Source organism: Podarcis cretensis, assembly GCF_951804945.1.
Source record: "Podarcis cretensis genome assembly, chromosome: 8".
Lineage (NCBI taxonomy): Eukaryota > Metazoa > Chordata > Lepidosauria > Squamata > Lacertidae > Podarcis > Podarcis cretensis.
This window is the reverse complement of record NC_137177.1, coordinates 87,613,010-87,640,632: the sequence shown is the minus strand read 5'-3', so window position 1 is coordinate 87,640,632 and position 27,623 is coordinate 87,613,010. Positions and strand designations below refer to the sequence as shown.

At 47.1% G+C, this 27,623-nt stretch overlaps 1 protein-coding gene across 1 annotated transcript in view; it reads right to left on the bottom strand.

Moving 5' to 3' along the window:
- XPO7 (exportin 7) overlaps positions 1 to 17,998 on the bottom strand; it is a 50,741-nt gene extending 32,743 nt beyond the window's left edge. Inside the window, exons 1-3 of the mRNA XM_079987446.1 lie at positions 17,847 to 17,998; positions 4,610 to 4,756; positions 3,369 to 3,462 (exon numbers count right to left, since the gene is read on the bottom strand). Of these exons, the coding sequence (XP_079843572.1) occupies positions 3,369 to 3,462; positions 4,610 to 4,756; positions 17,847 to 17,864 (259 nt within the window). The 5' untranslated portion in view covers positions 17,865 to 17,998. The remainder of the gene's footprint in view (positions 1 to 3,368; positions 3,463 to 4,609; positions 4,757 to 17,846) is intronic.
- Positions 17,999 to 27,623: the final 9,625 nt, after the last annotated feature.

The following is a 27,623-nucleotide window of genomic DNA, read 5'->3' as shown; positions in this document are numbered from 1 at the left end:
GAGTAAAACTTAGCAACCGCCTTACTGACACAGCCAAGCTGGCTTCCCAAGTTGCTTCTGGGCCTAATTCAAAGCGCTGGCAATGACTTTGAAAGCCTTTTATGATTTGGGACCAGAATTTCCGATGGATGACCTTTTCCTGTGTGGACCTGCCCACCTGCTGACGAGTGTCAGAGGCCCTGCTGTGGGTATCAACCGCCCCAGAGATATGTTTAGTTGGGACCAAGGAGAGTGGGTCTTCTCTGTGAGTGGCTCTGCAATTCCTCCACAAGGGACACTCATCTTGCCCCCTCTAGCGGCCTTCCATGGGATGAACATAATCTTCCTTTTCAAGAAGGCTTTTGGGCTATAAAGGGTTGGTCCCTTTTTGAAGTAGAGTCATACCTCGGGTTACAGACGCTTTGGGTTGTGTGATTTCGGGTTGTGCACTGCATCGAACCCGGAAGTACCGGAACGGGTTACTTCTGTGTTTCGGCGCATGCGCAGAAGCGCTAAATCATGACCCACGCGTGCGCAGATGCGTGGGTCGCGAATGCTGAGGGTTGCGAACGTGCCTCCCACACAGATCATGTTCGTAACCTGAGCGTCCACTGTACAGTTGTACCTTGGAAGTCGAACAGAATCCGTTCCAAAAGTCCATTTGACTTCCAAAATGTTTGGAAACCAAAGCATGGCTTCTGATTGGCTGCAGGAAGCTCCTGCAGCAATAGGAAGTCCCATTGGATGTTCGGCTTCCAAAAATAGTTTGCAAGCAGGAACAGTCACTTTCGGGTTTCCGGCGTTCGGGAGCCAAAACTGTTCGAAAACCAAGACATGACTGTACTTGTGCGTATTTAACTTGTGTGATTTCAACCTCACGTAGTTGAAGGCTGCCTGGTTGAAACTTAGCAAGTTAAATGCAAGCAAAGGCAGAGAGCTTTAAAGCGCTTTTAGTGCTGGGTCCACTTGGGGTTTCCAAGCACAGATTTTAAGCTCTCCCTCTTGCTTGTGGGGTAAGGCCCTCTTAGCACATTGATTCTGGGATGCTCTTGTGAGATCTCTGGGGACATCAGTGTTCCTACGAGATTTTGTGCAAGCATCTTTAGCCTGCTGGAGTTAGTGCACTAAGCAGGCCTTGGCCTCCAAGCAAGGAAGAGAGTTTAAAAGTTATTTTTCTGCCAGGTCCACTTGGGTCACTTTGTGCTTGTGGGGGTAAGGGTTCCGAGGGCTTGGGTATATATGTGGAACCCTAGGAATTGAGCCTCCACGTAAGATGCAATAGTACTCTATGTAATTGTTGTGGTTAAATTATTTTCAAATGGCTGCTTGTGTTCCTAGACTGTTTTAACACTTTATGGGTGGCTTATTGGACTTAGTTAACCATTTAAAAAAGTTTTGACAAGCAATTGTTTCAGTTTACATTAGCAGGTTGCATTGGGCTTCTTAAGGAAAGGAAAGGTAAACATGTTTTAAATAATTATGCAATAAGACAAAGCCAACCCATAACTCCCCTGGAAAAACATGCCACATGCAATTGTAGCTTTGACAAAATGCCTCCTGAAGAATGGAAGATTTAAAATAATTGGCCTTATATATGATCTTGGCAGCACAAATGGTAATTGCAACTCAATGGAAAACAGCCCATTTTTTTTCAGTGAACACTTGGTACCACTCACTCTGGAATATAGCTATAATAGGAGAAAATTATGCATAATTTGAGATTTTGATAAGGACTAGAACCTCCAGGCACTTATTATAAAATTTGGCATTTTTTAATGACATATACAGGGGAATTGTCATTTTCAAGACAACGCTTGTCACAAGCCTAACATATCTGGAACTATACTTGATAATACTGAGAAGGCTGATAGTCTTTACTTACTTTGTTATTTTAACCCATGTGCTACTGTACGCATTCTATGTGCCTATTTTATAGCTTTGTTTTTCATCTTTTAATTTTTAATCTGTTGTTATAATTGTTCTCTCTATTTAATATACAGTGGTGCCTTGCAAGACGAAAAGAATCCGTTCCACGAGTCTCTTTGTCTAGCGTTTTTTCCGTCTTGCGAAGCAAGCCCATTGACGGCTTAGCGGATTAGCGCTATTAGCGGTTTAGCGGTTTTTAGCGGCTTTGAAAAGGGGGGGGGAAGGGGGGAAACCCGCAGGAACTCACAAGACATTTTCGTCTTGCAAAGCAAGCCCATAGGAAATTCGTTTTGCGAAGCACCTCCAAAACGGAAAACTCTTTCGTCTAGCGAGTTTTCCGTCTTGCGAGGCATTCGTCTTGCGGGGCACCACTGTACATTTTAAAAAATGATTTTTTTAAAAAAAAACTTTGCCAAAAAAAGTCACATACTAGCAGCATGGTGATTAAGCATCGTGCCACTAAACGACTGAATAGTTGTTACAATTACTGAAGGCTAGCATTCAGGAAAGGTACAGAGAACTCTCGAAAGTTTAAAAAGCAAAAAGTAGCTGCACTGGTCTATAAGAAAAACTCCAAAATCCAGTTTGGCAATACTGTTATTAGGACCAGCCAGCTGTCACAGGATGTACCAAGCATAATCGACTGAACTCCATGAACGACTCTCCAGAACTCTTCATCAGCTAAGATGCTACACAGATCACAGGATAAGGGGGGACAAGAAAAATAAAATGCAAAAATCAGGCTTTTGTTGAGACACCAATGTCAGCTTGCTTTCTCAGCCCCAAGACAGAAATTAAGGCTGAATAAGTCCCACCCAAGTGCTACACTTAGCAGGTTACACACTTCAGATTTGGGGATGATGTGACATTGGATGACCCCTCTCTCAGATAAATTGAAGTTTAGATGTTCTGCTTGGAAACATGTGTGCTTCATTTAAGATTTGGGAGGGGGAACCTGCAGCCTTCCAGATGCTGCTATACTACAACAAACCCCATCATCCCTGACCATTGGGATCAATGAAGCTGACGGGAACTGTAGTACAAGAACATTTGGAGGGCCACAGGTTTATCACCACTGGTTTGGATTACACCCCCAACGTCAGTTTCTCAGTGATGAGGAGCAGCCATTGTTTCTTTATCCCAGAATCCTAGGTGTGCAACCTGGCATCTGCAACACCCGGGAGAGACTTATTCAGCTAGTCACCACTATCTTGGACCTGGGCATACAAGCTGATCTTAATGCTACAACATCAGCCTTGTGCTTGGAACTTTTTTCCTCCCCCTGTGAAACATCTTGTTTGATGAAAAGCTTGGGAGAACTCAAAAGCTTGCTGCACGTTTTTGATATTTTGATTTGCCCAACTGTAGATTTTGGCGTCCTCTTTTAATACCATGGGCATCTTATAAACTCCTCATGTAGTTGATTTCAGTCTTGGGCATGCTGGCTCTCTTCTTCTACTTACGTATATCTATTCGCTGTTCCAAGGGCAAAGGGTTGTTTGTGCGTGACACCAGTTTCGTAAGGCATGTAGCTGCCAATAACTGGGAGTAAGACGACTGTAAAACACAAACAGAAAGCAAATGGTTAAATTGTAGGCAAAAACAGGAAAGGAAAAAGGTCAAGGATGTAAGTATGTTCACAAAGGTGAGGCAGTGTTAAGGCATGAACTGGGAGTCAGTCAGCGATAACTCACAATACGTCAGTGAAGTAAACTCTGTATTCAAAGAAATGAAAGCAGCTCAGGCCTAGTGAACACAGCAAATCTTCCCAGTAGGCCTTGTCCCAATCAGGCAGTAGCGAGGACTGCAGATCCGACCTTCCCACAGCTCTCTAAATCTCTCCCCCCCCCCCAGGTCCTTCCCAAGCAACTCTAGACTTATTCACCTTGTCTGTCTTTGCTCCACCCTCTTCATACCTCTATGGATTCTAGGAGACCAGGGCAGAAGACTCCCTGCCTTATCTGTGCATCTTAGTCCCCCTCCTCTCCAGCCTCCGCTTCTGCCCGATTCTGGACTGCTCTCTGCCACAGCTTCTTCCTGTTCACTAAACTGTTATCTCTTCAGCTTCCGACACCACCTCCTTCTAGTCCGCTCCCTCTTCTCCCTATGACCATTCAACGTTGTCCCACCACCAATCCCGTGTCTCTGAGCCCTCTCCTTCCTTGGGTGTACCCCAGCTGGTCCCTTCCACCATTCCTCTGCATTCAGCCAGTCCATGACAGACAGGAGGGTCTGATCCTCAGATGCATTCAAAGGAAAGACTGTTGTGTATACTGGAGGAAAGAGTGTGTAAGAAGAGCACAAGGATTTATCACAGGAGGTGTTCAAGGCTAGGAACTGTGGAAGTCTGTTGGAGGTGTCTGAATTCTCATGCTGGTCTGCAATGAATCTTATGAACTATCATTCAAGAGTGGACCACATTAATTCTGAAATAGTTCCACTCAATTTCCTTTATAGTGCTTTAGAAGTATTTTAAATAGAAAGCCCTGAGAAAGGGTTCTGTGTAAATTACTCCAAATGAAAGCAGAAGGAGACCCAATAGTGATCAGTTCTCAAGTTCATGGCTGTAAGCAGAGCAGAGGAGAGACTACACCAGCAGGACTCCCGCAGTACTTTTCTGTACCAAGCCATGAGCACAGGCAAATACCAAGAGAACGCTTTAGGTGGTTTGAAAGCAGGGTGGTGGGTTTCTCCGCCTACGTACACTCCCTCTTTCAAGGAGAAGCTGGCACTTGTTCAAGCAGTCCGGACTGTTGGTAAACTCAACCAAGGCTTTCTCCGCCTGGAGCCGTGTTGTGGTGTCGGTTGTCTCATACAGTTGCTTGCACAGGTTCTCTAGCTGGGCTAGACTCTGTAACAAACCAAACAGGAGAGCTTGATTATTTTATTTTATATTTCTGGTGGGACTACCTTTAAGGGCAACTGCTAGGAAAAATGCAGCCGTGGGGAAACGAAACACAAATCTTGAAACCCTGACATTTTGCTTGGGGGTGAAAACCACACTCTAAAAGAACTGTGTTGCCACTTTATGGGAAGCAAACACCAGATTTTCATTCCCCTATTCCAGCCCTTTGAAAGTAAAGTGGTACCTCTAACGTTCACCTCTGGTTACGTATCCTTCGGGATACATACGTGGCAAACCTGGAAATATTTTTCCAGGTTCTCTGCGCGCGCATGCACAAAGGCACTCTACCGCCGTGCACACATGTGCAGAAACGGTCCCTCCGGTTGCGGAAACCTTGGGATCCAACTGGAGCTCCGGAACAGATTCTGTCTGCAACCAGAGGTACCACTGTAATAGCAATTCAAAGGGAAACCTGCAAGGAACCTTCTAAATACCACCACCACATTAAATACCAGCTCCGTCCTGAGATCAGGACTTTCAAGGCCTCCAGTTCAGTGGGCTCCTTTAGGTAGTTCTGCCAACCATGTTTGTAGGCCTGGATACACAATGTGAACCTGAATAAGCCAAATATTTAATTTGTGCAAGTTGTTTTAAAAAATGGAGAATTGTGTCTAATTACTGAGGCTTGCCGATCAGAAGGTCAGCAATTTGAATCCCTGCAACGGGGTGAGCTCCTGTTGCTCAGTTCCTGCTCCTGCCCATCTAGCAGTTTGAAAGCATGTCAAAGTGCAAGTAGATAAACAGGTACCACTCCGGCGGGAAGGTAAATGGCGTTTCCGTGCGCTGCTCTGGTTCACCAGAAGCGGCTTAGTCATGCTGGCCACATGACCCGGAAGCTGTACGCCAGCTCCCTCGGCCAATAAAGCGAGATGAGCGCCACAACCCCAGAGTCGGCCACGACTGGACCTAGTGGTCAGGGGTCCCTTTACCTTTACCTTTACTGAGGCTTCACAGTTCTCATTCTACTAATTTACTGCATTTGACCATTTTTAGATAGCCATTTACCATTTAATTTTTCAAGACTTTATCATGACAGCGAAGTAACAATCCAGTAGAAAGTATGAAATTATATAAAGGGGAGGAAAGTACCAACCCCCCCCCCCCATCCATGGTTCACAGCCATTACCTGATAAAATAAGGTACATTCTCAAGTACACAATGATTTAGATGTTACACCAAAAGCCAACCTGATACAGAGAGAGTACAAGACAAATGTTATGAATACCAAGCAAAGCAACATTTCATCAGGATTTGCTGCCACCGCCATGATTGGCCTGTCCTATTAAATAACAAATGGCCACCTAACAGAGGCAAAATCCATAGGCCTAGCTGAACCCCAAGATACCCTCAATTTGTAACTTCGTTTTTCAGAAATGAGAATAAACATTACTTTGTTGAATCAAATGATTAAAGAAAAACCAGGATTCCTTCCAGCCCTGCAATATGGTTAAACAAGCAGTTATGAACACAAAAAAGTGTTTTATATATTAAGTCCATATTTGATTTATCAGAAATTGATAGAAGACACAGTTTGGGGTCTAAAGGCACCAGTACACCTATTATTTCAGAAATGTCCTTTATGACCTCTACCCAAAAGTTGTGCACACACTTGTAAGATGCCACATGTGTGAACAGGGTCTACTTTTGTTATATCTCCCCCCCCCCCGACACAGGAGAACTGACTCTAGTTATGTGTAAAGAACCATGGATGGGCTATTTTAAAAAGATTTTTCTTGGATATTTGCGGAGGCAGATTTAAATGGGGGAGCGAGGCATGGTTTCCCCCACTGCACATTATCCACTACTCTTCTAAGATCCGTCTCCCAAACAGGTTTAAAAGAAAAAAAATGTGAGAAAACAACAAAGAGTGTATAAAAGAGACAAGTTCTCTACCTTTAAGGAATTGATTAGCAATGGAATCAACGTGGTTCTTTCTTCTCCATGTATGTTGTGGAACACAGTTTCCTTAGTGATTCCCAAAATCTAATTCACATTATGTTGCACAATACTATTTATAAACTTTATGCCCATGAGGAAATAAATCATCTAAGGCAGGCATGGGCAAAGTCCGTTTCGGGGGCCTAATTCAGCCCGTCGGTTGGTTTAATCTGGAAATAACAACTTCAATCCTAAAAAAAGGCCCTTTGGTCAGCCTTCGCAGCCCTTCATTTCATCAAATCTGGCCATCTTTGAAAAAAGTTTGGACACCACTGATCTAAGGTATCTGAAGATCAACAGCCTGGAATGCAAAAGTACTTCAAACATGCCAAGATTTACTATGACTGAGGAATTCTAACATCAGTTGATATCAACAGATGAGAATTTCCAACACACGTTGGTTCTGTACATTAAACATCAAGAGTGCCAAGAATGATTGGTACATTATACAGGGTTGTCTGCTACAGAGAAAAAGGGTGTATGTTGTTGTATGTTGTATGTTGCATCAACAGGCAGGGCTAGAAGACTCCCCTGTGCCCTGCCCACTATTTATTTTGCATTGACATCCCAAAACATGGCAGACTCAGCAGGTCTGTCACATCTTGAGACAAGTGGCTGTGCTCAGGAGGATTTTGAGGAACTAACAGCACAGAAAAAGGTCAATGCCTCATACTGGGAAGGATGGCTGGAGAAGCCTTCAAGACTGCATGTGCGCTGGAATGTGGAATCTCCACACAGGCAGCAAAATGAACTCTGGGATTCCACCAGTTGAGAGTTGAGATAGGCAGCTAGAAGCCAGGTCTAAAAGCAAAGCAAGACACGGAAAACAGCGGGAGAGGGAATATGCAGATGCTGCCACGAACCAATTAATAACTTAGGCTTCAGATGGCATGCCACTGGTATTCAGAAGCACTGCAGCCTCTAGATGTTCAACAGCTGGAGGCAGCAATGCTTCCAAATACCAGTTGCCGGCAACCACAGGAAAGGAGAGTGCTCTTGTGGGAGAATCCTACTTCTGGCTTCCCACGGGCATCTGGCCAGCCACTGTGAGAACAGGATCCTGGACAGGATGAGCCATTGGGCTGAGCTAGCAGGCTCTCCCCTTGTCTAAAGGTCAGAAGAAGAGAATGGAGTGCAAGAGAAGGATCAAACTGGGGTGTAGGAACAAGGAATGGGCAGAGACTCATACTGGAGAAGAGAGCTATCCATAGCTACTGGTCTATAATGGCTATGTTTTGCCTTCACAGATGTGTTGAACCAAAGGTGAAATGTTCCAGAAGGCCTGCAAGTGCCATCTTGGTAGTCAAGATGACCCCAAAATAATTGGTAGTTGTTGCAAGAATGAGCTCATATATTCGCTTGCTTTGATATATTGTAATTGGCTTACTTTGATGCTGTACTTATCTATAGGACTTGGGATGCTGGGCACTAGGACCAGACAGGGGAGAAGCTTTGGATAGTTGCCACCTATGGCCTCATGGACCAGGTGTGATGGGAGGTTCTGGGTAAACTGATGTAAGCTGCTTTGTGAATAAAAGATGTATACATGTTTGCTTGGGTGCAAAGAAGTCATGACAAACTTTCACTGTGAGGCTCTGAACACTGTGTTGTAAGTTGACTAATTTCTTTAATAAAGAACTATAACTAGCCAACCTGGTGTTTTTGACATCCTTCTTTCATGTCCCTGCATCAAACCACTCCTTGGGGCCTGTGATCCAGAACAACAGTTGGAGGCAACAATACATCTGCACTCCAGCTGCTGAAAACCACAAAAGCAAGAAGGTGCTCTTGTGGTCTGGTCCTGCTTACAAATTTCCCATTGGGGCATCTGGTTGGCCACTGTGAGAACAGGACACTGGACTAGATGGGCCTTATTTGGTTGAGCTCTTTGTATGCTCTTATAAGGGGATGGAATAACTGGTGTCTGAGTTTGGTGGCCACAGCCAGCGTGGACTGAGCTGGAGGCAAAAAGGACAGAGTGATGAAACCTCCTCCTGGTCTAGGACAATAGAGTGAGTAGAAACAAATAACAGCTTTGCTATTTCACCTTCCTCTTTGGAAGGTGCAACCTCAAGCTTGGAAGGCTAGACAGCCGTGTAGGTAAAGTGCAGGTTGTGCTAACACAGCCCAGCTTCTTGGAGTCTTCCTGTATTTCCCAAGTTGAATAAATCTCTCGGTTGCAAAAACCACCTCCATCTTTCTGCATTCATTATTTGAAGAATGAGGGCAGTGGATATGAAACTATTTATTATTATTATTATTGAGGAATTATTAGACTGCCTTTTAGGTATAACCATCACAATGTGGCTTATGTAAAGGTAGAGGGACCCCTGACCATTAGGTCCAGTCCTGGCCGACTCTGTGGTTGCAGCGCTCATCTCGCTTTATTGGCCAAGGGAGCCGGCGTCCAGCTTCTGGGTCATGTGGCCAGCATGACTAAGCCGCTTCTGGCGAACCAGAGCAGCGCACGGAAACGCCGTTTACCTTCCCGCCGGAGCGGTACCTATTTATCTACTTGCACTTGACGTGCTTTCAAACTGCTAGATAGGCAGGAGCAGGGACCGAGCAACGGGAGCTCACCCCATCGCAGGGATTCGGACCGCCGAACTTCTGATCGGCAACTCCTAGGCTCTGTGGTTTAACCCACAGTGCCCCCCGCGTCCCGTGGCTTATGTACATCTACACAAAAAGTTCTAAAATAAACTACTTAACGCTAGATGGCCAGATCACACTATTAAAAACCCCAATGAAACCATACAGAACAAACTGCAATGTTGAGAGCCACAGAAAAACTCAGTTTGTGGCCACTTAAAAAGACTGATTCATTCAAACACACTCTAAGATGGCTTTTGGAGATTCTTAGGGATGGCTGTTTTCCTTTTCAAATGACAAAGAGTGCGGAACATTTCAACCCCCTTGGTGCCCCATTCTGTGTCTGCCCCTCCAGCTACAGAAGACTGTACACCATCCCGTTCAGACTTGCCAAGTGCTCATTTCCCAGCTGCCAGCCAATGAAGGCATGTGTTTGGCCAACCCAAGGGTGGGGATTATTCCTTACTATGGCTGGACAATATCAAGCCTTTGAACCTAGATAAAGTAGTATTGAGCACAGCAGCGATGCAGTGAAGGAGCCCTGTGCACACTAGATAAGGATGGAAGCATGAGACAGCGAGCAGGAGAGCACTGAAGAAGCACTAGCTGGAGTTTTTTCCAAGGTAAATCTCAAAACAAGATGTAGCAAGCACTCCACCTCCTCTTTCATAATAACACTACAAGAGTCTGCTGGATCAGGCTAATGGGGGCCCATCTAGTCCAGCATCTTGACCTATTCACACAGTGGATAACTAGATGCCTGTGGGAAACCTGCAAGCACCAGAGCAATCTCCAATCCTATGGTTTCTAGCAACTGGTATTCAGGAGCATTGCTTTCTCCAACTGTGGAGGCAGAACCAAGCCATTTTATGAACTTCTATCATGTCACCTCTTATTCGCCTTTGGTTTCAGAAGGCCCTATACATATTGTAATTTCAGAAAAGTTGACCCATTTGATGCATGCTTCTCAAGGCACCAAGCCAATGGACTAAACCACCCCATGGTGCATGTTTTTGATGTTTATTAAGAAACAATCTCATGTCTGGTAGGTTCCCATCAATTTTTTATTTGGTACTGACAGCATAACTGATATCCACTATTACTGGCTCTCTCTGTTCCTGTGAAAACAATGATCTTATTTTCTAGTCTGACTTTGGATTGAAGCTCTTCATGTCCCAATGTAATATCCAACCATGTACTATAGATTTATAACAGCAACTCACCACCTAACTCTTTGCTTTGTTGTAGAGTATTTTGATTACTTCATAAAGTTAATTTTTTTTTTTTAAAAAAAACCCTATCCTTATTGTCTAGTATGTGTTGAAATTGCAGAGTCCCGAGCACAGCGGAATGATGAGGAGTACGTGCCACATACTCTATATTACTTTATTTACACTTCAAAGCTGGTAGATTACAGAAAAACATCTTGCCTCTGCCGGAGCAGAGAAAGCATCCTCTCTCCTCTGAAGCACGGAGAGAACACAGTGTGAACAGTGAAAAACAGGAAACCAGTGTACGTCACATCCAGTCTCCTTTCCCGTGAGAAAACCCAACAGCAACTGACTGTGGAATGTAAACACCTGTCTCGTGACAAGCACTTCGCTGCACAGTGAAGAGAGCAGAAACCAACAGTATGGACAAGAAGTCTCCATCTTTCTGGCAACGGTGAAATACTTTGAACGGAACCCATTAAGCCAGTAGATCCCACTGCACCCTTTCAAAGCAGGGCTTTGATCGCCTCTTTTAAAAGGAGGAGACGGAGGGTTTAACTGATGGTGCCATGGGAAGTGAGACAAACTCTACTGCCTACCCAGTACAGCAACCAGTGTTAGAAACTGGGATAGAAAAGCTAGGAGCCAAATGGCCCCTGGAACCTGGGTTGTGGGCGCCAAAACAGAATGTCTAGTCGCCATTTGGGGGAACGGGTCGGCAACACTTTTGGTTTATTATTTTGATAAGCATGAACTAATACACAATTAACTTAAGTGAAACACTGTTAATATCACATTTTTAACAGAAATTGTTAATACATGTTTAATTTGGTGTTTACAATAAAAATATTGGCACCATACTTCAATTTTCAAAATACTCTACTCTTTATTGTTAAACTCCTCAGCATATTGTCTATCCTTAACACATACCATATTTCGAGGCTTCAAAATATATACGTTTAGGCAATCCTCGAGTATCAGCCAGACACAGAAAATGGCATGCTGACTTTTTGAGGTGGTCACAAATGCAGAATCTTTAAGTCTGAAATGCGCCCGGCGCCAGGCTTAATTTTGAAGCCTGGTGGCAACCAACAACCCACTGGGCTCATGCACCGAGCGTGAATGGAACGGTGGAGTTTGGCACCCAAATGTAAAATGCTGGTGGAACAGGGGCATAGGTAAAGGTAAAGGTACCCCTGCCCGTACGGGCCAGTCGTGTCCGACTCTAGGGTTGTGCGCCCATCTCACTTAAGAGGCCGGGGGCCAGCGCTGTCCGGAGACACTTCCGGGTCACGTGGCCAGCGTGACGAAGCTGCTCTGGCGAGCCTGCACCAGCGCAGCACATGGAAACACCGTTTACCTTCCCCCTATAAAGCGGTACCTATTTATCTACTTGCACTTAGGGGTGCTTTCGAACTGCTAGGTGGGCAGGAGCTGGGACCGAAAGACGGGAGCTCACCCCGCCGCGGGGATTCGAACCGCCGACCATACGATCGGCAAGCCCTAGGCACTGAGGTTTTACTCACAGCACCATCTGCGTCCCTTGGAACAGGGGCATATGTGAAGTCAAAGCTGATGCTTAAATGCCTCAGGTGTCTTGCAGCAACTGGATGTCAGGAAGTGGACTGGAGAGAGAACTGCACTTATTGGGAGATGTGAAACATCAGGAAAAGCCCATCTGCTAGTGATGGGAGTGCTGACAGCAAAACTTTCGATGGCCAATTCCCGAGGACCAAAGGGTTCCCAAAAGTCCCTTAGTAACTTTAACTGAGGCCAGGGTGGAGTCTAAAGCCATTCCAGAAGTTGAAGTCAGAACCAAATGGGAAACACTATATTGGTCAGGTGACTGATTTAAAAAGATGGCAGGTACTGGTAGCATGCTGAACAGTTAAGTGGGCATTGGTACTGATAAAATGTCAGGCAGTGTAGTGAAGAGTATAACAGATGTCAGTACTGCTATAGTACAAGCAGTTATCAACAAGCAGTGTTAGAAACTTCAGGTGTCTAACCTAATCACCGAATGGCACCTTAAACCTCGGTTACGGTTGCCACAACTGATTATCTAGGCACCTTTTGTTTTAATAGAGTTTATTTTTATTATTATTCAAGCCACTTTATACTCTGGGAGTAGGGGTGGGGGAATGCTACAGAAAGGACTGAAAAAATGCTACTTTATGTTATGTAGATTCTCTTCCCAAAGCTCAAATGACTGAATGAAAGAAATATACACTAAGTCAGTTGTTTTATGGTAGCCAATGTTAACCATCTTGATGTGTGGTGTTGGGGCTGACATTACAAGCAGTCCCAGAACAGCAACACAGACAGATACACTTTCAACAGGCAGCAATACTGAAGAGAAGAAAACTCAAAAGTAGTACAAGTGGGGCATGAGTAGGGTAAAGGAAAGCCCACCATTGTGGTACTTTTTTGACCAGGGGTCAGCAAACTTTTTCAGCAGGGGGCCAGTCCACTGTCCCTCAGACCTTGTGGGGGGCGGCAGACTATATTTTGGAGGGGGGGGGAATGAACAAACTCCTATGCCCCACAAATAACCCAGAGATGCATTTTAAATAAAAGGACACATTCTACTCATGTAAAAACATGCTGATTCCTCAACCGTCCACGGGCCAAATTTAGAAGGCGATGAGCCGGATCCAGTCCCCGGGCCTTTGTTTGCCTACCCATGTCTTTGACTATCGCAGAACATGCTGTTTGGAGAAACTTTCAAATGGGACTGGAGCAGATGATGGCTTCAACATACTTTCCAAGAATGGCAGCATCAAGCCACTCTGAGCATCTTCTGCAATGGATACGCACAATAATAGCCCTTCAAGTCCAAAGCAAAAGTCATGAGCACCGAGCAAAAACACACCAACTTTCTCCCTCAGTTAACAGTGGCAGCCTTGTTTCTCAAGCCGTTACAGGGTTAGGAAATAAGCACTGATCTGCTACTGTATCCAAACCAGCCACCCCCAACCTAGTGTCCTCCAGATGTTTTAGAGTCAACTTCCCTCAGCCTCATATGGCCAAGCTGGTTGGGGCTGAAAGGAGTTGTCGTCTGAAACATATGGAGAGATGAAACTAGGCTGGGGAAGGCTTGCATAAAACTACACAAATTATTCATGCACTGCAGGGGGTTGGAATAGATCACCCTCAGGGTCCCTTCCAACCTACAAGTCCATGATTCTAACTTGTGGACCTCCGTGGCCTAAACAGACTAACTTTTGCCAATTCCCAGGACTGATCAAGACCCCGGCAGGCGATAATCTGTATTGGACTGTGCTTGCCTCGATGACTTACTTACAAGTTGCCCAGGAGTGCATATGGGTGGGGAGAGAACATTTACATAAGATCAGAACTAAAAGAGCCATGCTATCTTGTCCAATCTCATGCCATTCACCACCTCTACTCTGATCTGGCTATCTACTGAATGCAGATGACAGAAGTGCACCACAAACTGAGAGCAAGTACAGGGCTGTCAGACAAGTGCAGAAGAACAGCTCTAGACAACATGTCATGTGCTAGAGAGTGAGGCAAAAACCCTCCAAGGTAACTATCCAATCTTACCTAGGAAGGATTATTTCAAAAGCCCAAATGTGATACCCAACAAGGCCTGCTTCCAGAAAAGTTCTATTCAAATGCAATCCACACCAGCCAACAACATCCTGCTGTGACAGTAAAGAACTCTCTCTTAGAACAATTTCTAAAACTACCCAACAGGTTTCACCATTAAAGCCCAGAAAGGAGGACAAACAGCAGGACAGCTGAAACAGTCAGGGAGAAGGTGGTTCAAGCAGCTACTGCTTTTGACATGCAGGTGAGTTCAGAGGCATCTACCATGTGCTACATTCAGACTGGCAACTGGACTGAAAGCCACAAGGGCCTGTAGACTAAAAAAACAAGAGAAAATGGCTAACCTATCTTCAGGAAGAAAACTGCAACTCTCTGCACCTGTGGCAGTATTTTGAAGGGTTGCCCAAACAAAACAAAAAGAGGGAGGGGATTTTATTTATTTTTTCGATTTACAGATACCTTCTTGGGTTTTAGAATGTGATGAAAGGTTACACATTCGTGGGGGAGAGGGCTATCAATGGCTATTAGCCAGGAGGGCAGAAATGCTTCCGAATACCAGTTGCTGGAAACTGCAGGAGTGAAAAATGGTCGTGTTCAGGTCATGCTTGCTGGTTTCCCAAAGGCATCTGGTTGGCCACTGTGAGAACAGGATGCCGGACTGGATGTGCAATTGGAGTAATTCCATTCTCACGTACACATACATTATTTGTTCATCACTCCTTTTTCAATATTAAACTGACAGGTAACCCCTGGCAAACACAGATCTCTCTTTATTGAACTGGAACTTCTTATTATCTGACCGAAGGTTGACCTGAGGAGAGGTGTGGACAGGCTTGTTGCTTGCTGGATTTTCTTACAATTTTTACTAGAACCCCAAAATCAGAGCTGGTGCAAAAAAACATACACTTAAAACTGAAGAACTCTTGAACCCAGGAATGTGCTTTGCATTCCAGAGCTCACAGTTTTTCCACAAAAGGGACTCCTAGTTACCCCAAGCTTTCGCCCTTTTAGAAGCACAAATTAGGTTAGTTGTGTGTGTGTGTGTTTATGTGTGTTGGGAGGAGGGTAATTTTGTTGCTGCTATTCTTAAACTAGGAGACAGAACTCCTTGCCAGTTTGCTGCAAACAATCCAGAGATCTATCAGCAAATCCAGATTGCCTCTCTGCATTTGGACCACCATACATCCTGCAATGAAATATATCCACCCAAGCATTGGTGTGGGGACCATACACTAGACCTGTAAATAACTGCTTGCCAGGTTAATATCTTTATGCAAGGAGGGCTAGTATATTTTCTTTTAAAAGCTGATAACTCATGTGCATTTATTCACAAGATCACCACATATAGTCAATATGATCCAAGCAATAAAGTTCTGAATTGATCAAGATGTGTTAAATCCAAGCTGCTTGGAAGCCAACCAGAACCTGCAGTTTATCAGTGAAGCAGTGGGCTTTTTCACATTTGGTATACACCAGACTTCACTAGAGAAGGACATTCAAGATACTCCTTAATTTTAGGGTTGTGGGTTCAAGCCCCACATTAGGCAAATGAACGCTGCATTGCAGAGGGTTGGACTAGATTACTCTTGTGGTCCCTTCCCACTCTGAAATTCTATGATTCTACTCATGCCAGTGTGGTGTAGTGGTTAGAGGGCTGAACTAGAATCTAGAAGACCAGGATTCAAATCTCCACTCGGACACAAAGCTCAGTAGGTGACCTTGAATCAGTCGCTGCCACTCAGCCTAACCTACCTCACAGGGTTGTTGTGGGGATTAAATGAGGAAGGGGAGAAACATGTACGTCACCTTGAGCTCCTTTGAGAAAAGGTGAGATATATATGCAATAAATAAATACATTCATTGGAATGAATTTAAATTAGCATCCCAGTTGATAGTAACTTGAAACTTTTGATAGTAGAGCGAAGTTCAATCTCTAGTTAGGGAATCAGGTGGTGGAACTGAAGATTGGAGAGCTGCAGCAAGCTAGAGTAGACAATCCTGGGCTCAATGGACAAGAAAGCTCACCTGGTATAAAGGCAGCCTGAACAAACCTAACAGAAAACCAGATGTTTTGCCATTATGAAACTTGAGAAACTTATTTTACATTTGCACATATGGTGTATTAAAACAAATGACTAGTGAATATATCCAAAGATTAACGTAAGAACATATAAAGAGCCTGCTGGATCAGGCCAATTGTCCATTGTGTCTTCTTCTCACAGTGGACAATCAGATGCTTGCCTCCTGTAGTGTATTCTGAAGCATTGCTGCGCCAACTGTGAAGGCACAGTATAGACCTCATAGCCAGTGGCCATCAATAGCTGTTTTGTCTTATCTTCTTTTAAAGCCATCCAGTTTGGTGGCCATCATCGCCTCCTGTGAGAGTGAGTGCTATAGCTTAACTATTCTGCTAGAAAGAATGATCTACATACAGCCGAAGTTCACATTTAATCAGACCATTACTAATTATTATTAATGGCAAAACTAAGGAAAATGGAAAAAAGAAAAGAAAGCTATCTGGGAAACACTTGGGGCACTTCATGCATTCCAACAGACAGGCCCTCGCATTCCCACTTGGTGTCAACCATAGCCACTTGTAAATATGAGGAGAGATGGTACACACATACCTCCTCTCAGTCTGCTGCTGTTCCTGGGGGTATAATTATAAGGAGTTACACAAATGCCTTTCAGAAAAGACATGTCAACCTATGATGGGGAGCCATTTTTCTCTGCAACGTGCTAAGTGACTCCAAAGCATTTCATCTCCAAGAACTTGCACAGCCAAGTTACGAGCAAATGAACAGCTCACCCTTGTGGCACTTGGAGGTACCAAATCCAGAAGGAGCAGGCTAGAGGATGTTAGTCCCAGAGCCACTGCCCTGGAGGAGCCCAAGGTCCACACCCCCCTCCGCGCAACTCCTGCAAGTTCTCCATTCTTCCTAAACCACAGCGCAGTCCTGCCAAAAAGGCCACCAAGGAGGCTGGACTGACCAATGCAGAGTTTGCAAAAGGGGAATAAAAATCCCGGCATAACGCTGCGCTACTTGGGAGGAGAGAGAGGGCAGAAGGTTGTTTTTGCTATCCCTTCCGTGGAAGCAAGTGCCTAAGAAGTGGGCTGAGGCTGGTTATTGGGTTTGGGCTTCCTAGCTCTGCTGTGCTCTATCCTTTGGGCCCCTTCCCAAACCCAGAAAGCTGGATCAGAGGGAGCCGGAGCCCTTTCCGACTCCTCAGCATCAAACCCCAGTGAAGTACCCCCGGGCCGGATCCGACCCGGCTTCTCCCTCCGCCTGGCCACAGCGCTCCTCGGCGGGGCACCTGCCTTGCATGAGGGAAGCTCAGCCTCGCCGGCATCTCCAGGTGGGGAGCCCTACTGGAAACCCTGGAGAGCCGCTGCCTGCCAGCCAGTGCAGGCGGTCCTGAGCTACACGGGCCCAGGGCTACGGCCGTGACCGGGGAGCCACACGCCTCGAAGCGCAGCCGGCCCGGTGGCCGCGAACTTCTCCCGGGAGCCCGTCCTCCTCCTCCTCCATTCCGGCGCAGGCCCAGGAGGCGCCCGCCGAGCTCGGCCCGCGCGCGCTCTTTCCCTCACGGCCCCCGGCAGGCTAGGCCCGGCCCCCGCCGGGTGGCCCCCGCCAGGCTAGGCCCCGAGAGCCCCCTCAGCTCTCTGGCCCGGCGGCGCGGCCTGTCCGCCGAGCCCCGTTCTCCCTCGCGCATCCCCTCACCTGCACAGGATCCGCCATTTTGCTCCATTCATGTTCCGCTCCCGCCGCCGCCGCCGCCGCTGCCGCCGCTTCTCGCCCCCTCCCACCGCAGGCGACCCAGCCAGGGCTGCCGCGCCTGCGCACTGGCGCCGGCCCTCCTCACGCACTCGGCGTCAAGCGGGGGGGGGGGGCCTCGAGGTTCTGCGAACGAACCAGGGACGCCGCCGCCGCTGCTGCGGCCGCCGCGCGGGCTTTCGGAATGGGCTCGGCTGCTCTGCGGCGGCGTAGAAGGAGGGAGCCGCCGGTCGCGCCGCAGTGACGTCACCGCGCAGGACGCGCGGGGGGGGGGGAGAGAGAGAGAGAGAGACTGTTGCGCGCGCGCGCGCGCGGCCCGGGACGGGGCAGGGGAATGCGCGGGGTGGAATCGGACTTTGTTTACATGGCTTCTTAAAGGGGCCGCGCGTCGTGGCGCGGGGCAGGGCTCCTCCATGGAGGGCGGCGGGTAGGGAGCTAGTCTGAAGCAGCCAGCCTAAGAGGGGCAGGCGGTGTGGGGACAGGGAGGAGGCGTCTGAGGGAGCCTTCTCCAAGCGGGCGCCCTTCAGGTGTTTTTGGACTACATCTCCCATCAGCCTCAGCGTCGTACGGCCGCGCTGGCGGGGGCTGATGGGAGTTGTAGTCCATAAGGGGTCAGACAAGGCAGCCTCTTTTGACAGGGGCCGACCAGATTCGAAATACGAACATAAAAAGAGCCCAGCCTCCTCTTTTCACAAGGGGCCAATTCAGATAGATACCTCTTGTTGGAAACCCATAAGCAGGATCTGATCCCAAGAGAACTCTCCCCTTTTGTGTTTGCCAGCAACCGGCATTGAGAAGCACCACTTCCCAATTTACCCCTTACCCTTGGCTTGTTCTTGTTTGTGCCAAGGGCATTTCCCACAGTTACCCCAAGTCGTATTTATTTATTTATTATTTATTTATTGCATTTATACTACACCCTAAGGAGTTCAAAGGGGAGTCAGTCAGCGCCAGATTTAGGGCGGTGTGGGTGGTTCCTGTGCGCAGGGTGCACTGAACTGAGGGGGTACAAAATTGAGAAGATCCATAATTGAGAAGATCCATTTTGGGGGGCCATATTACAAAAGTCTGCCCCTGCACACATGGTTCCCCTTGTGAGGTAGTTGAGGCTGAGAGGTAGTGATCTTCCAAGTTCACACAGTGAGCTTCATGGCTGAATGGGGATTTGAAGCGGGATCTCTCCCAGATCCTAGTCTGACACTTTAACCACTACACCCCACTGGCTCTTGCTCCTTCTTGCTAAAACTCTGTAGACATGGGGCTTATCCACACTTACCTTTTCTCCACTCTTCTCAGGCACAATCTGCAATTTAAAACCTCTGTGTCCATGCACCCTTTTCCCCCTTCTCTGGAGCTTTTCCTGCAGAACCCCACTCTTTAAAGCTCAATAAGAGCAAATGCCAATGTGTGGAAAAGCCAAATTGACGTTTGCTTTGGCTTTAAAGAATGGGTTCTTGTGGGGAAAGCTCTGGAACAAGACAAAAAAGCTTGCCTGGAAACAGGCAGGGCAAAAGCTAAGTGTGGGTAAGTCCACGGGGACAGGAGAGATGTACAGTACAGTGGTACCTCTAGTTACGAACTTAATTTGTTTCGGAGGTCTGTTCTTAACCTGAAACTGTTCTTCACTAGAGGCAAGCTTTTGCTAATGGGGCCTCTTGCTGCCGATGTGCCGCCGGCACACAATATCCGTTCTCATCCTGGGACAAAGTTCTCAACTCGAGGTAACTCTTCCAGGTTAAAACAAAATAAAAAAATTCCTTCCAGTAGCACCTTAGAGACCAACTAAGTTTGTTATTGGTATGAGCTTTCATGTGCATGCACACTTCTTGAGATACACTGAAACAGAAGTATCTGAAGAAGTGTGGATGCACACAAAAGCTCATACCAATAACAAACTTAGTTGGTCTCTAAGGAGCTGCTGGAAGGAATTTTTTAATTTTGTTTTGACTACGGCAGACCAACATGGCTACCTACCTCCTCCAGGTTAGCGGAGTTGGTAACCTGAAGCATTTGTAACCTGAGGCGTTTGTAACTCGAGGTACCACTGTATATAGGATCAAAGCTTCCTGGCTAGGTCCTACATGGTGGTGGGCCTTGACTGGCTGTGGGGTGGAGGAGATTGAACAGGAGGCAGTTGAGCAACCCTAAGGGGTCAAGCAGGGTCAGCTCACCACCTCACAACCCCTCCCTTCCTCTCCCGCTTGCACCAACAGGGATCCTACAAACATAATGGCATTGCTACCCTAGCATGTATTTTCTTTCCTGCCAAGTGCAGTAAAAAGTTTTAGGAGCAATCCTTTCTCCATCTGTAGTTATAAACTGACAACAGGATCACCTTGTGTATAAGAACATGAGAAGAGCCTGCGGGATCGGGTCAACAGCCCATTTATTCCAGCATCTTGTTCTCATAGGGATGCTGGTGGCGCTGTGGGTTAAACCACAGAGCCTAGGACTTGCCGATCAGAAGGTCGGCGGTTTGAAATCCCGCGACGGGGTGAGCTCCCGTTGCTTGGTCCCATTTGCTACCAACCTAGCAGTTCGAAAACACGTCAAAGTGCAAGTAGATAAATAGGTACCGCTCTGGTGGGAAGGTAAATGGCGTTTCTGTGCGCTGCTCTGGTTTGCCAGAAGCGGCTTAGTCATGCTGGCCACATGACCTGGAAGCTGTACGCCGGCTCCCTCGGCTAATAAAGCAAGATGAGCGCCGCAACCCCAGAGTCCGCCACGACTGGACCTAATGGTCAGGGGTCCCTTTACCTTTACCTTTAAAGGTATTTTAAGGACGCAGGTGGCGCTGTGGGTAAAAGCCTCAGCGCCTAGGGCTTGCCGATCGAAAGGTCGGCGGTTCGAATCCCTGCGGCGGGGTGCGCTCCCGTCGTTCGGTCCCAGCGCCTGCCAACCTAGCAGTTTGAAAGCACCCCTGGGTGCAAGTAGATAAATAGGGACCGCTTACCAGCGGGAAGGTAAACGGCGTTTCCGTGTGCGGCTCTGGCTCTGGCTCTGGCTCTGGCCAGAGCAGCGATGTACCTTTACCTTTACCTTCTTCTCATAGTAGCTAACCAGCTGCCCCAATGGGAAACCTGCAAGCAGTATTCAAGCATGAAAACACTCTCCCCTCTAGTTGTTTCCAGCAACTGGTATTTGGAAGCTTTGCTGGCTTCAACTGTGGAGGCAGAACATTGCCACCATGCTGAGTAGCCATTGAGAGCCCTCCCTAGGAATTTGTCTAAGGTAAAGGTAAAGGTACCCCTGCCCGTACGGGCCAGTCTTGACAGACTCTGGGGTTGTGCGCCCATCTCACTTAAGAGGCCAGGGGCCAGCGCTGTCCGGAGACACTTCCGGGTCACGTGGCCAGCGTGACATCGCTGCTCTGGCCAGAGCCAGAGCTGCACACGGAAACGCCCTTTACCTTCCAGCTGGTAAGCGGTCCCTATTTATCTACTTGCACCCGGAGGTGCTTTCGAACTGCTAGGTTGGCAGGCGCTGGGACCGAGCAGCGGGAGCGCACCCTGCCGCAGGGATTCGAACCGCCGACCTTTCGATCGGCAAGCCCTAGGCGCTGAGGCTTTAACCCACAGCGCCACCTGCGTCCCAGGAATTTGTCTAATCCCCTTTTAAAGCTATCTAGGTTGGTGCCCATCACTGCCTCCTGCAGAGCAAGTTAAGTTTCACTATGTGCTGGCTGACATCCGTCTGTCTGTCTCAAAAGATAATGGAGTGCGCCTCCAGAAGTGAAATGCAACTGCTGCATTAGCAGCATCAAAGTGACCTCCCTGGGGCGCAAGCCTGGGCAGCGTCTATGAAGGTCTTGGGCTGCCCAGACAGGAAGATTTTACTCTTGAACTTAATTTTATCTGTCTTGAATCCTCCAGCTTCATTAAACACAAGTTCTTTTTTTAAAAAAATAATATTTATTAAAGTTTAAAAAAGTTACAAAAATAAGAATAAAAAAATAAAAAAATAAAAAGAAGCAAAAAATACAAAATACAGAAAAGTAAAAACAATTAAGAACAAATCAACCTTTCCATGTCTTGTCTTTCATTTGCTTGTTTCCCTGACCTCCTCACACCTCCCTTTTTTGTATTCTAGTTCAATTAGCGATTTCAGCAAATCCTTTCCATTTTTGCTTTTATCTTAATAATTTATCTTAATATATTATAACTTTGCATTCTCACCTATTAACAATCCATTTTTACATACTCCTTTGTAACATTACTGCTAAAACCACATAACTTCATTCCAACATCCTTCTAACATTCCTTAATTTTACAGTGTTTCTGTAGATAGTCTTTAAATTTCTTCCAATCTTCTTCTACCGACTCTTCTCCCAGGTCTCGGATTCTGCCAGTCATTTCCGCCAGTTCCATGTACTCCATCACATTCATCTGCCATTCTTCCTGGGTGGGTAGATCTTGTGTCTTCCAATACTTTGCGATGAGCACAAGTTCTATTGCTGTGAGAGAGGGGGGTGGGGGTGGGAACTTTTCTCTATCACTTTCTCCATGCCACACACAATTTCAGAAATTTGTCCCAGTGTAAAATAAGTGTCAGAGGCCACCCCCCTCTAATTTTGGTCTGGACTATCATGTTACACATCTGCATTAAATAGGGGGGGATCCCTACCCTCCAAAGCAGGGGTCGGCAACCTAAGGCCCGTGGGCCACAAGCGGCCCATGGGGGTCGTTTAACTGGCTCACGAGATGCCCCAAACCAAGCTGCCTGTTCTGCGAGTCCCCACCCACTGCGCTAAACCGGTGCAGCGCAGCGCGGGGACTTGCTTCCGTGGCGTCGGAAATCACGTCTGCGTCTGCACAGACACCGAAAATCGCATCTGCACTGACGCAGATGCCGAAAATCACTGGCGCGCACACTCATGCATGTGCGTGATCTGGCCCACGCAGTGATCTCTGCTGGAGTGAACCGGCCCAGGCAAGGTAAACCTTGCTGACCCCTGCTTCAAACTATAGCTATAAAGCACCTACTGTGGTACCTCGGGTTACATACGCTTCAGGTTACAGACTCTGCTAACCCATAAATAGAACTTCGGATTAAGAACTTTGCTTCAGGATGAGAACCGCAATCGTGCTCCGGCGGCGCGGCAGCAGCAGGAGGCCCCATTAGCTAAAGTGGTGCTTCAGGTTAAGAACAGTTTCAGGTTAAGAACGGACCTCCAGTACGAATTAAGTACTTAACCCGAGGTACCACTGTATTGGCTATGGGACAGAGGAGGGATGCTCTAGAAAAAGCAAAAGACCCCTGGATGGTTAAGTCCAGTCAAAGGCAACTATGGGGTGCAGCATTCATCTCGCTTCAGGCCGAGGGAGCTGGCTTTTGTCCACAGACAGCTTTCCGGGTCATGTGGCCAGCATGATTGAACAGCTTCCGGTGCGATGGAACACCATGATGAGTGCCAGAGCACATGGAAACACCATTTACCTTTCTGCCACAGCAGTACCTATTTATCCACTCACACTGGTATGCTTTCAAACTGCTAGGTTGGCAGAAGCTGGGACAGAGCAGTGGGAGCTCACCCCATTGCGCGGATTCGAACTGCTGACCTTCTGATTGGCAAACCCAAGAGGCTCAGTGGTTTAGACCACAGCGCCACCCACTCACTTTAGGGATGCCCCACCCTTCTTTTGAGGCCTGAGCATGACAGAAGTGGGTTGGCCCTCTGGGCCCCCTGGCAGGGCACCTCTCTTGGTTGTGAAGGTGGAAGAGCGGGAAGGGGAGGGCAAGAGTAAAGGAGGGTGGAGGAGAAAGGCTTGCCTTTCCAGTGAAATGTGGGCTGCATTTGCTTTATGAGCAAGCAGGGAATGAAAACAACCAGCTATTAAATATTCTTCCTGGGAGACCTGTAACACTTTCTGTCCTATCCACTTGGCGGGTATAAATAAGAGGCTGTTTCTGGGCAGAGAAATGCCATCATCTTGTGTGTGTTCTAGGAGATCCTTAAAGCCTTTGCCAGCCTGGTGTTCTCTAGATGCTCTTGGACTACAACTCCCATCCGCACCAGGCAGTCTGGGAGTTGTAGTGCAACAACATTGGGCAGCTGCAACATGCTGGCCACCTCTAGGATAAAGATAGAGTGGGGGGCGGGATCCAGGGAGCAGTACTGGGGTGTGTGTGTTCTGGTATGGCAGTGCCACCTCTAAGCTTTGTAGTTCCTGGATTCCGGCATTGCAGGAGCTGGACTAGACAATTTTTTTGGTCTCTTCCAACTCTACAGTTCTACGATTCTATGACCCTTGAGTGCGACCCCCTCTCTTAGAGAGCCCCCCCCCACTCCTCCTTCCAGATGTCCCCACTAGCTGCTTCCGTTGATCCCTTTCTGACCTCCTGGCTTCCCACCAGGCCATTTCAGAGGCCCAGGGCTCAAACAGCCAATCCACCCTTTAGCATGTTTTCGATTCAGCTGGTGAAGAAAACCAAGTACAGTGGACGCTTGGGTTGCGAACGTGATCCGTGCGCGATGCACGTTCACAATTCGCAGCATCCGCAACCTGCAGCGGCGCGTCTGCACACGCGCGGGTTGCGATTTAGCACTTCTGCGCATGCGCAAAGCTCAATTTAGCGCTTCTGCGCATGCGCAACTGCCGAAACCCGGAAGTAACCCCTTCCGGTACTTCCAGGTTTTGGCGGTCCGTAACCCGAAAAAATGCAATCTGAAGCGTCTGTACTCTGAGGTATGACTGTATACATATCATTCTCCAAGCCTCCCGCTTCCCCCAGTTAACATCAGAAGCTATATGCTAAGATTATACATCTAAAAATATATATATTTAGAAATTCTCTTTGTGAAGCTCAGGAAATTATGCAGAGCCCCCTTGTCATCTGTACACAGGGAGCAATGCCTGCTGCAATTTGCCTTACAGCTTGTGCAGCATTATTATTATTATTATTATTATTATTAGTCACTCTTTTTTTGCCACGGGAACTCAAAGTGACAGCAAAGGATCCAGAAGTTCTCACAAGCTGCACACCCATTCCTTCGAAGGCAGTGTAACCATATCAAGGCAACCTCCCATCCATCGGGTTTAAGGAACCACCCGCTAACAGTGCCTCTGTCTTATCTGGATTGAGCTTCAGTTTGTTGGCTCTCATCCAGTCCATTACCAAGGCAAGGCAGCAGTCCATGGATATATAGAAGCCTGCAGAAAAATATTTGGGGAATTTGACAGCACTGAGTGTAGTAGTCAGACAGGCATCATGAATTCAAATAAAACTACTTAGAGTGAGGGCCAGCAATGACTCTGCAGCAGAGGAAAAGCAGCAGGGCACTGCGTATAGGCCAGCAGATCGCATTTGTCACCTCCCTCCTCTGTTTACGTTCTAAAAGCTTCAAGGACAGGAGAAGAACTCCATATCTTTCTTAACTGAGGGGCTGATTTCGCTAGCTTTCCATCCCACTCCCTTTCCTATTTGTGTTGTGTCTTTTAGATGCTGAGTTGGGGGCACGGATTGGTGTTTTGTGTTTTTTTTAAAGTGTACAGGCCCCCTGTTCACTAAGCTGTGTTTTTATATTAGGTTGGAACTTGAAAGCTGCTCAGAGTGGCTGGCTGGGGTATATTATTATTATTATTATTATTATACAGTGGTACCTTGGGTTAAGAACTTAATTCGTTCTGAAGGTGCGTTCTCAACGTCAAACTGTTCTTAACCTGAAGCACCACTTTAGCTAATGGGGCCTCCTGCTGCCGCCGCGCGATTTCTGTTCTCATCCTGAAGCAAAGTTCTTAGCCTGAGGTACTATTTCTGGGTTAGCGGAGTCTGTAACCTGAAGCGTCTGTAACCTGAAGCGTCTGTAACCCGAGGTACCACTGTATGTGGTGATGGCTTTAAAAGGGAATTAGACAATTTCAGGGAGGGTAATAAGGCTGTTGGTGGCTACCAACTGTTGTGTATTGAGTCAAAGGATTTTATATCTGTATTATTATTGTCAGTATTTGCATTAGGGTAAAGTAACTGCGGGACGCAGGTGGCGCTGTGGGTTAAAGCCTCAGCGCCTAGGACTTGCCGATCGAAAGGTCGGCGGTTCGAATCCCTGCGGCGGGGTGCGCTCCCGCTGCTCGGTCCCAGCGCCTGCCAACCTAGCAGTTCGAAAGCACCTCCGGGTGCAAGTAGATAAATAGGGACTGCTTACCAGCGGGAAGGTAAACGGCGTTTCCGTGTGCGGCTCTGGCTCGCCAGAGCAGCGATGTCACGCTGGCCACGTGACCCGGAAGTGTCTCCGGACAGCGCTGGCCCCTGGCCTCTTAAGTGAGATGGGCGCACAACCCCAGAGTCTGTCAAGACTGGCCCGTACGGGCAGGGGTACCTTTACCTTTTAAAGTAACTGCCTTTTGGTTCCAGAGGGTACAGCTACTATTGGTTCATTTAAGCTGCTGTATTTGGATCCTCTGTCTTATTGGTTTCCTCCAAAAGGCAGGACTGTGATTGCCTGTTATTGTTCCCTCCAAAATGTATCCCTTCTAGCTAGTTCCCTGTCCCTATAAATGTAGCTCTCCCCTCCTCAGGTCTCAGTCTTGTTGCTTTAATAAAGAAGTGTTACTAGAGAGCTGTCTCCAGCATATTATGTCAAGAGAGCTGAAATCACAAACCCCACGTCACAACACCAACCATGATGGCTACGTTATGTCTTAATTTCTTGAGACAATCTGCCCCTGGATACCTGTCGCTTTGGAGCAACTGTCAGAGAGGGATCTTGTGCGTAGGACCCGCTGGTGGGCTTCCCATTGTGGCTCCTGGTTCACCGTTGTGGAAATCTTGGATCTGATGCAGCTGCAGGGCTCTTCTGTGTCAACTGAAATACTCCTGTGTGAATTTCTCGGGGTACGGAGATCAGCGTTGGCTGTGGAGTTGGCCAGAATCCCTTGGCGCTGTGGACAGAGGAGGAGCCGTGAGTACAGTTGGAAGGGATCCCACGGAGAGGGCTAACGTAAGGACATCAGAAGAACCAGCTGCATCAGGCTAATGGCCCATCTTGTCCAGCATCTTGTTCTCACAGTGAACAGCTAGGTGCCTGTGAGAAACCAGCGACCAGGATTCTTTTTTTTTTTTTAAATAATTTTTATTCGTTTTTCAAACACATAATAAAACAAACAAAAGAAAAACAGGAAAATCAAAACACAGACGAAAACATACAAAACAATTAAACCAATATAACTTCAAGATTATAATTTCATGCCCTTCTTTCTTTTGACTTCCCCATACCTCCCCATCCCTGCATCCTTGTTTAGTGATTCTTTAGCAACCCTGTAGTCAATTGTCTTAATTCCCTTTCATTAAATTTCCTTTAGTTTTTTAGTTACAGCTGCAATTCTCTGCTTCTTACCCCCTGACATCTTAACATTCCTCAATTTTACAATAGTTTTTGAGATATATTTTAAATTTCTTCCAGTCCTCTTCCACTGTCTCCTTCCCCTGGTCGCGGATTCTGCCCGTCTTCTCAGCCAGTCCCATAAAGTCCATCACCTTTGTTTGCCATTCTTCCAGAGTAGGTAGTTCTTGCATCTTCCAATACTTCGCCAGTAGAATTCTTGCTGCTGTGGTGGCATACATAAAGAAAATCCTATCCTTCTTTAACACCAATTGGCCAACCATGCCCAAGAGAAAAGCCTCTGGTTTCTTAGGAAAAGTCCACCTAAGGACCTTCTTAATTTCATTATAGATCATTTCCCCCAGCGACCAGGATTCGAGCACAAGAACAATCTCCCTTCCTGT